The sequence below is a fragment of the Solanum stenotomum genome, chromosome 5 (genome assembly GCF_019186545.1).
Source record: "Solanum stenotomum isolate F172 chromosome 5, ASM1918654v1, whole genome shotgun sequence".
Lineage (NCBI taxonomy): Eukaryota > Viridiplantae > Streptophyta > Magnoliopsida > Solanales > Solanaceae > Solanum > Solanum stenotomum.
In genome coordinates, this window is record NC_064286.1 from 59,492,185 (window position 1) to 59,502,574 (window position 10,390).

Here is a 10,390-nt window from a genome sequence, read left to right on the forward strand (position 1 = left end):
AAGTTTTTGGCTTTTTTTTTGTTTACATCGTAATATTTGATGTTAATTTTATGTTTTTTGCGATTTTTTTTAAATTTTTTTTGTTAATCTGGGGATTCTAGGACCTTTTTATGGGTTTGGAATTTGTGACTGAAGATCGGGGAAAGTTTTTGATTTGATTGGTGGGATTGAGTTATTTTGATTATTTTTTTGATTTTTTTTCGTAGGGTTTGTTAGAATTTTCCAAAAGAAGGGAAAATTGAGCATGTATTTATGTGTTTGTGTTAAAAAAAGGTTTTTTTGGGGTGCTTTGTTAGATTTGGATTATTTTGGTGCTTAATTTTGTATGGTATGGGTGTTATTTGTATAAAGTTTTGATTTTTAGGGATATTGCTTTATAACCCAAGTGGGAAATTGCTGATTTTGTGTTTCTTAGATGAGAACTCGTTGTATCTTTGTTGATGGTGAAGTTTTGGTGGTATCTGAATCATCTGAGCAAACTGTATATGTTCTGTGCTGAGTTGTGGTTTGATATGTTCTTATTTTGGCTCTTTTGGTTCATGAATCAATCAACAATGCCTCAATCCCAATTCCGAAACTAGTTGGCGTCAGCTATATGAATCGTTGGTAATCGTTACAGGATTTGTGGTAGTTTAACTATAGTAACACTATTTCCAACCTGATCATCAACCCACTGCAATCCTCTGCCTTTTTGCTAAGCTTACCTAAACAAAGTTGTTTTTTTATAGTTCAATATCTTAATTAAATGATGGAGAATGAATATGGAGACATCAATATGTGCATCTAGCTTTTTGCTTTGGTGGTTGTTAGAAGTGACCATGTCTTTTCTGCATATACACTACCCTCCTCAAACCCACAAGTTTAATTTTTGTGTTGTTGTTGTTGTTGTATCATTTACTGAATTTTACTTTAATAAAGTTTCAGTTTCTTAACAGGGGCTCTAGTTGAATAAACTTGATTTTTTGGGTTTGTTTGCGAGGGTGATGGTTGGTGATGTTACATAAATACCATTCACTTCGAGATGATCGTTTGTTGAGCCAGGTTATAGTCTATGCTGAGAAGTAGTAAACAATTTAGCGACATAAAGGAGTGCCCTGATCTTGGATAACTATTCATTCAAACAATAGTTGCCTTGGCATCTCTGAAATCTATCTCTGCATTCAGTTCTAATTTTTTTTTGATTGAGTGAGTTCATGCTGTATGCAATAAGTAATAAGCAAAAGAAAAATATTCTTTAGACTGTTGTATTTGTGTAGATAGTCAAGTTTATTGGTCCTGCTCCTTTCAATGGCTACCTTGGATAGTTGAATTCCATGTTAAATGATTTATGATAAGTGATGAGACATAATGACAATGACTGAAGTGCAAGTCTGTGCTTACCACAAGCTTAGAGTGATGTCTTATTGTCGGTCTTTACCACTTCCTTGTGTTCTCATGACAGCAACCATGTTTGATCATTTCGATGTTCATTAGTTGAGGAGGAACCTCCGTGTTCTTTTTGTTATGATGATGGAAAATTTGCGTAATGAAATTGTGGTGTGGCAAGTGGCAGGTTAACTGCTGCACAAAATGGAGTCTTCCAAAGAAACAGGCTGCCAAGCTCCCGAAGGTCCCATCCTTTGCATCAACAACTGCGGGTTCTTTGGTAGTGCAGCCACCATGAATATGTGTTCCAAGTGTCACAAGGACATGATACTGAAGCAGGAACAAGCTAAATTTGCAGCAACATCAATTGAAAACATTGTAAATGGAAACTCAAGCAGCAATGGCAAAGAGCCTATTACCACTGGTGCAATCAATGTTCAACCGGGATCAGCAGACTTAAAGGTTATCTCTACAGAAGCATCGTCTGATTTATCCTCAGGTCCAAGTTCAGAGGTGAAGCCAAAAGAGGGCCCTACTAGGTGCACTACTTGCCGCAAGCGTGTTGGCTTGACAGGATTCAATTGCAAGTGTGGAAACCTTTTCTGTGCAGCTCACCGTTATTCTGACAAGCACGAGTGCCCATTTGACTATAAGAATGCTGGTCGGGATGCTATTGCTAAAGCAAATCCTGTTGTTGTAGCAGAAAAGCTAAACAAGATCTAGGAAGCATCTATTGAATGTTTTATATGAACTGAAGTATGATGTTCTTGCTTTAAAATCTGTTGGGTCTTCCTGTAAGTTGGCCTTTTGTCGTATAAGGTGTCCCTTAGATTTCAATGGTATAAGTGATGAAACTGGGGCACATTCATTCTATCTCCAGTTTGTAAGTTGTTATTTATACTGGCTTGGTGGATATCATCTTTGGACTCGTCGTCCTTGTTCTTTCTCAATCTCTCTTTTTCGTTTTTTCATACAGTGCAGAACGACTGTCCATTGATAATGTTAAAAAAAGGAAAAACAAAATGTCATGTTTAGTGGTTTCATGTGTATTAATCCTTTGTCAACTTGCTTGTGCTAAATGTTATATTATCAATTCATTCTACTCAAAAGTCATTTGTTTGATGTTGTCACTTTCTCAATTCTGGAGGTGCTTCCTATTTTGTTAGAGATGCTATGATTTGGTGGCATTAGTTACTGACAGGGATATTGCTCGGATTTTTCGAAAATGTAGGTATCACCATAACTCATCACAAGTTCAAATCTTGTGATAAACAAAAACTTGATATTTAAGCAGAGAAGGATAAAAGAGCGGAATATCTATTTGAATCTGTCTCTCCCTGAAAGTGAAGCCTTCTCAATTTTCCAATATTCTTCTTTTTATTGCTTCTCAAGTTCTCTCACAATTACAGCACAAGAAATTTCAGCAGAAGGGGCAAATAGCACGAAACCTTGCCTGCATAACAATGTAATAGTCACCACTAGTTTGTTCTTGTTTTACAACTACGAATCAATCAATCATCTCGCGTACCAAGTATCAGATTGAATGACCCTACGTTCGTATAGACAAATCTTTCTGCATACATATATATATGTTATATAAATAGAAACAAGGGATACGCGTAATTTTCTTCCTCCCTAGCAGAGATCAAACTGGAGTTTCTCCTTGCTGTTTGATTAGAAGAAGGTGAAACCCAAAATCTGAATTCTTGATAACTCTCTTCTCTGGCACCGGCTGCTATCAACTAATATGTCCGATATATATACAGCTAATCACTAGTAAAAGACTTGCTTCTTCTTTCATAGCTCCATTTTCAGCTGATTTGGATGCAAGGATGCTGCAAAGAATTTGAAATATGACGATTAGCTTTGAAGCTCATTTTGACTCGTGCTGCATTTCATATCGGTTTTCTTTACAAAATTCTTTCTGCTCCAGTTTTAAGTTAGAGAAATTAGCAAAACGGAGGCCATTAAGTTGGGATTTACCTGAATTTGCTGAGGAATCATATGTCAACAGCGAGTTCTCTGGAGTAACAAAGCTAGAATTGTCTTCTAACCTTCCCCAGGCAGGCTGATGGAACCCTTCAAAATGCCATAGATGTTGATATTGGTTTCTGTTTCCGCTGGTTTGTCCCTCGGCCCAAATAGGTGGCACAACCATGTCTTGTAAGTTACTCTCCACATGGGAACCACTTCGCTAATTTTCAAAAAGAAAATTGAAACTCTTAGGGAATGATCAGAAGTTTTGAATTATCATGAAGATTATCTCATACATGTTTTAGACATTATTAGCAATTAATCACTCACTCTAAAGCTAGTCATGTAATAACTAGAAACAAAGCCTGAAAGGTGTCACCTTGAGATCTCTGAACTTAAAACAATGCAACATACAAGCTGGCATTATTTGTAATTTAATTGCAGTGAAACATGATAATGTACAAAATTTGTCGTTTCCAGCGTTCTAGATGTCATGACGTGAGAAGTTGAAACTTGCAGAAATGTTGAGAGTAAAGTAAAATAGGGCCAATTCTCCTATCCTGAGGTGTATTAAATAGAGGACCCACTCAGAGAGGTAACTCCAGAGGGTAACAACAACGTGGTATGGTCACAAGGCAACCTTTCAGGTGACCACATATTAGAAAGGACAGTTGAAAGTGTAAATCTGCATAGTAAGGCAGACAATAATGGTGGTCCACATATGACCTTGCTCTGGCATTTTGGTTAGTCAAGAAGCACATTTTTCAAAATTTTACGTGGGGATCAAGAAAATTTACAGTGAGTAACTATAGAATAGTTTTATTGTGAAATCTCATCTTTTAGGTGGTCTTATAAGCTGAGTAGCTGACGTTGAAGATAAATAGATGGGCAGTCATCATAGAGCACAAAACTAACAAAATTATCATGTGCTTTATTTGACAAATTGAGTAAATAGGATGAAGTGCAGTCATAAAACACAGCACCATTTGAGTAAGCTCACAATAGTAATAAAGTTGACTAGCAACGGAACTTACTTCTGCTGCAAATAGACTGTCAAGGTTGAAATCAACTCTCGGGTTAACCGCAGCAAGTCTCATTGATAAGAACTACAACCAAACAACTCTCCATCAGAAAAACGATCAAGGAAACCAAATAAAGCATCTATATTACCAAGCAATGAGAGAGGAAAAAGTTACTTTCTCAAAGGTCATGAAGGTTCATATGTGGGATTCCCACTGGTCTGTATCTTTGCCTACATTCTCAAAATTATGTCAAAAGATGCAGGTGGTGCAAATGTATTCGTCTGTATAAGGACTGAACATGCTAGGGCACTACATGTAGGCTCCCAAACCCCTATATCATTTTTTAATATTAAGCAAGATCGCTGAAATTTTTATTGATTTCCTAGATATGTTTAAGTTCACCCTGACAAGATTCAGAATAAGATTGTGTTTCCTCAATAAGGCAGAGTTGCTCCTCAGGTATGAGTTCATCGGTTCCCCTTTTCCTTATGACTGTATGCTAACAAGAGAGCTGATGAGAAATCAAAGAACTGCTGTACATTCTCCATGCCCCCTACCTCCGGTAGCCGATAATAAAAGTTTTCTTCTCTCTTGTATATTAACTTAATCAAACTATTGCAAGAATTGAGGAGTGTCAGGTTAAGGTGCTTAACCTGCATAGGGGGCTCTAAGTTTTGGAAGAAATGACTATTTAGAGGGATAAAATATATTATTGTAGTGAGATATGGACGCATCATAGTTGCATTTACACCTAAAATATCATAATCAATAGTCTTCTGCAGATTTCAGCACTAATAAATCAGATAGAAGGATATCCGAGATCTGACCTCCACTTGACGCTGTAGGGACTGTACATGGTTGATGATTTCATCCAACACCATTGCAGTACCTGAGATCTGCAAATATAGTCCAAGCATTAGAATGTGCTAATATTATTTTGGGTTAGTTCAATGTTGAGAATTGACTAATTGAAAGATCTTCAGAGGTCTGCAAATTAGTCACAAATTAATCACCATATATTTCTGCTTAGCCTCATAATAGTCAGTGTATGTTAAGCCGCCGCAGAACAAGTTAAAATAGAACAGAAACAGACATCCTTTTAAGTCTTGAATACATTTATATTGACAGTTCAAGATGATAAAATTGACTGAGTCAATAATTTTTTTAAAGCACTTAAAAATAGGTAACATTACAGGCAGAACCATTCTAATGGGTTTATATTTCGACAATATTTGTGTATCCTTTTATTTTTGTCTGTGCGTGTGTTTGCAAGGGGGTTTAAGCTTCAGTATCGAAGTCTTAAAACTTAAGATGACTTATTCAAATCATCTATGACCAAATGAAAGGATAACATCAGAGAACCCCCACCCGCATCCCGACTAAAAAACAAGGAGAAGATTTTCTACTATGAACTGCGTATGGTATAAATTTGAAGTAATCCCAATAGGTAATCTTGTCTTAAATGTATGGATTATGGATTGATCTCTTTATATATAGTCCAATAATCCTAAGTCGGGCAACCGTTTGGGTTTGAACCTTTGAGGCAGGCACAGAGTTGGTTTTCTCAACATATATCTGCATTTTCTTTTTGCTATGGTTCTTTTTTTATTGATCATTTTTCTTTTTTTCTATGGTCTAGTGTATATCCTCTAAAAAAACTTCCCTAATGGAGCTCTTTCTACTCTATCCATCAAGACTTGAATAGATATGAAATTACCTAGTGTATTAGCCTCCCCCGAGGTTTGAACTTGAAACTTCATGGTTCTTGACACATTTTATAGACCACTACGTCACACCGGAAGAATGCAACTCTGTTCTAATAAAACATCCCTCCCCCAAAATTATTCTAAGAAAAGAAAAACTTTTAAAGTAACAATTTTTCTTTATAAAAAGGAGTTCCAACACCTTTGTGAAAATTGAAATGACAAGATTGACCATTAAATAGTGTTCCTCCGTTTCAATTTGTTTGTCTTAATTTTCTTTTCAATATAGTTGAAAAAGATTGTCCTTTTTCTTCTCGACAACTCTTTACTTTTAATTTTACACGTGACATATTTTAACACGACAAAATTCAAAAGTATTTTTTACTACTTTCTTAAAACTTTGTGTCACTTCGAAAGTTATTACCCATCAAATGCAAGGCAATAAAGCTGAAACAACAGTAAAATTGTTCGCCACTTTTCTTGGTGCCAAACCCACCACCTTTTTTCATTAAGAAAAAGGTGAAAATGACTGGTTTTGCACCAAAAAGGCTAATCAATAATGCAATGAAAGCAATCACATTACAGATATTTCCCCCACTAAGTACTAATTAACAATCAGTACAACATACTATTAAACAATTATTAATGATTAATTAATACTGATAAAAGTGACAGCTTACCTTGTTACATCCTGGGACCAGTTCTTGTAGTAGCTTCATCCTAGCATTAATCTTCTCTCTCCTTGCCTACACATATATATATATATAATCAAGATAATTAAAAGCTTAATTACCATGTTTAGCAAAACATTAGAAGCTCTTAATCTTACTCTTTCTGCTAAACTATGGCTATCAGTGGCTTGGCCTCGACGCGCTCGGACGTGAACATATGGTAGCTTCTCACCGCCGTCTTCTGAGGTATCGTTAGCTGACTTTTTCCCCTTTTTAGAAGTTTCTTTTACCTGAATTTCACAGAAATTGTTCATCAAACTGAAATTAGCATCCCTCGTCGGAAAATTACACTATTTATACATGTTTAACACTATTCTTATAGATGTCGAACTCTTTCAGCTAGTTCATATGTTTACTTCTTTAGATGTTGAACCTACAGGAGAAAATGAAAATTCTGGCTCCTACACTAAATGGGATGTTGAAATTACCTTTTTCTCGCGTTCCTTTCTCTTTGTTGATTTCTGATTGACTAGTGGATTGGAAGTCGCCGGAGATGAATTGTGGTTAAATTCGGAATCTATGGGTTCTTGCTTGACGAAGAGTGATTTCGACCCGGAATTCGAAAGGGTTGAATTGGACTCCGGGGAGTTACCGGCGGCGGCGAAGACGGAGAACTTAGAAGCTCTGTCGATCAAAGCGATATCTGAAGGAAAAATCGGAGGAGGAGGATAACGATAGTGAGGTTCACTGATAGCAAGCTTATCTGATGTCATTTTGTCAGTTTCCGGTGACTGAACCAAAAGCTCCACCGCTTGATTCGGTGGAAGCCCAAGTAAAGCAGTGAAAGAACTTCCACCTTCCGACGTAACAGACAAAATTTCCTCACCAAATTGATGAAACCCAGTTCCTATTTCTCCCATTCTAGCTCCGCAATTCTCGGATCTAGCTTCTCCTGCTTCAATTGACTCTATCAGATTATCCATTTCACAGAAAAACCAAACCCAACTTTGATGCAACACAGCTAACCCAATTCCAGAATGAGACTCAACAAGACAACCCCAAGCTCAATTTCTACAGTTTCTCCAATTTCGTTAATGCTGCAAACACCAACTGAAACTTTAAACAAACCCCACAAATTTAAACAGAGATTACTCCACAGTAACCCCACAAATTCAAGTCAATGAAGTTCAAAACACTAACAAAAAGAAGAGACAAATGGAGGTACTTGAAGAGAAAAATGAAGCTTTCTATATACTTCCTCTTCTTCTTCCCTCTTTGTTTTCTTTTTTGTTGGAATTTTGCAGAGTTATTATCTTACTGTATGGAGTTTTTATTAAGAGCTTCAATGGCGGTCTTCTCTGCAACTCTGTGTACTACTGTAGTCTTTCTTATCTTTGACTCTATAATAAAAAGGATTTGCCCTTTTTTCTGAGTAGCCGCTGCCTTAAAGCAATATTTGCTTTGGTTTTTGTGCACTTACCAAATTTTAAGGTACCAAATATAGCACAAGTAAATACATAAATAAAATATTTATAAACCTAACTCTAGGTGATATCTGAGGTACATACATACAAGACATAATATATCTCCATGATATTTCACGAGTGAAGTCTGAAAAGAGTAAAATATGTGTGAATTCTACTACTATCTTGTAGAGATTATAACATCAATATGCCTAGTAAAATTCTACTTAATGAATTCTGGGGAGGATATAGTGTACACAGACCTTATCACTATCTCGTGAAGGTAGATGTTGTTACCGAGAAACCCTTGGCATCTCGTAGAGATTGAGAGGTTGTTCTTTAAAACTCTCGGTTCAAGTGCAACAAATTCAGATACACACAAGAAGAAAATTGTGAAAAAATATAACAAATAACAATATAAGATTGCTAAAAACAACAATAAAATAATAAGGTAATCGAAATATAGTAAACAATGTAATAGATAAAAGTTTAAACTTCCATATGTCATTGTATCGTATACGTAGTATAAATATCTAGTAAATTTTGAACTTTAATATGTTTTATTGAAGTTTCACTTATCAAATCTTCGTTATTGAAGTTATTTTGCGCTTTAACTAAGAATATTTCGGTCCAAATGTTATTATCACCTTGGAAAGTACTAGCAATTACTTTAAAATCACAAAAAGCAATCCAAAAATTTGATCATTTGAACTAAAATTTTACAATTCATCACGTCAATAATAAAATTTCGAGTAAACAAATAATTCAAATTCTACCACCAAAAAGATGTGGTGCAAAGTAATGAATGAGGTTGTTCCTCTCTTAATTAAAAATTTCGAGATGGAGCACCGGATGTTCTATGCAACACAAATTCAAATTAATCGAGTTCCAATATAAATATCGAACACGAAAAAAAAACGTAGTGAAACGTCTGGGCTTTATTGTGGGCTCATCGGATTCTTACCCAACCTGACAAGGTTTTAATAACAGTCCATGACCTGTCTTTTTCTCTACATTTATGTGATTTTTTTCCCTTTCTCTTACTCCTATTTATTGTGTTTTGTTTATTAAAATTTTGTTATTTCTGTTCTATGTTTATAATAAAATAATTAGAAAGAACTTGTTAAATTTTGAAATATGTGTTTGATTATTCTATATATGGAATGGGCATAATATTCTTAAAGAACAATGTCTTTGAGATGGTTATGTAAAGTACTTTCGAGTTGTTCTTTATTCGAAACGAGATATCTGGTCTCATATAATTATATGAACATATAGATCAATTTTATAATTTATTATCGATATTTTTTTTTATACTTATGCGATAAAATAAATACATATTACATGTGAAGTAGGTAGGAAGAAGTAAAACAAGCGAAAGTTGTTGAAATTAACATATCAAAAGATCAATCAATAACTGATTAACGAGATTCTACAATTTACTTCAAGTATTGCATGTTGCTATGTTCTTTATCGATATGAGAGTCGAGACATTTGTTGTTAAAGATCGTTTTTGTTTCAAAAGAGAGGCATGCATGTTACCAATTTAGTATTCCTTGGCGCTTTCCACACCAAGAGTTCGATAATCACCCGACATGCAAGAGACTGTGCGAGGAGGATAGGAGAGAGAAGCACGGAGGGGGATCGAAACATCCCATCTGCGCGGCTCTCTACTGCTTAAACATGTTCACAAGTCGTTCAGCTTTGTAGGTTTTGACAATGATCCTTCCACATGTTCATCTATGAAATCTTGTTTCGACTTCTCCTTCCTCTAAAGGTCACTTATGAAATACTAAAGGTCACTTGTTCATGAATTGCCATACATAGGGTGTGTTTGGTATGAAGGAAAATGTTTTCCTGGAAAACAAGTAGATTTTTGACTTATTTTCTCATGTTTGGTTGGTGAGAAAATATTTTTCGTAAAATATTATTTAGTGTTTGATTTATGAATGAAAATTATTTTTGAGAAAATATATTTTTTTTTACTAGAAAGTAAAAAATAATTTTTGAATTGAGATTGAAAAAATAGAAATATTTTTTAAAAACAAACTAAATTTCTTTTTGGGGGTGGGGGGGCTGATTGGGGGGGTCGTGAGTAGGGGTAGGGTGGAGTGAAAAAATAAAAATTTGAAATTGAAAATATTTTTTAAAAATAAACTTTAATTTTATTTTTTGGGGTGGGGGGTCAGGGG

General features: G+C 35.2%; 2 protein-coding genes across 3 annotated transcripts in view; one reads left to right on the plus strand and one right to left on the minus strand.

The window, feature by feature from the left end:
- The window catches only part of LOC125866368 (zinc finger A20 and AN1 domain-containing stress-associated protein 8-like), a 36,592-nt gene extending 34,267 nt beyond the window's left edge, over positions 1–2,325 (plus strand). Inside the window, exon 3 of one of the 2 annotated variants that reach the window (XM_049546728.1) lies at positions 1,553–2,325. In XM_049546728.1, the coding sequence (XP_049402685.1) occupies positions 1,570–2,088 (519 nt within the window). In that variant the 5' untranslated portion in view covers positions 1,553–1,569 and the 3' untranslated portion in view covers positions 2,089–2,325. Of the gene's footprint in view, positions 1–1,546 lie in introns of both variants that reach the window. The other variant, XM_049546729.1, reaches the window with a different exon arrangement.
- A 370-nt stretch (positions 2,326–2,695) lies between these two features.
- On the minus strand, positions 2,696–8,235 carry LOC125866358 (transcription factor bHLH48-like). The gene is made up of 7 exons (XM_049546713.1): positions 7,224–8,235; positions 6,894–7,025; positions 6,745–6,810; positions 5,189–5,257; positions 4,374–4,445; positions 3,349–3,559; positions 2,696–3,200 (listed from the first exon to the last, which is right to left on the minus strand). The coding sequence occupies exons 1-7, from the start codon at positions 7,716–7,718 to the stop codon at positions 3,163–3,165; spliced, it is 1,083 nt and encodes a 360-aa protein (XP_049402670.1). The 5' UTR covers positions 7,719–8,235; the 3' UTR covers positions 2,696–3,162.
- Positions 8,236–10,390: the final 2,155 nt, after the last annotated feature.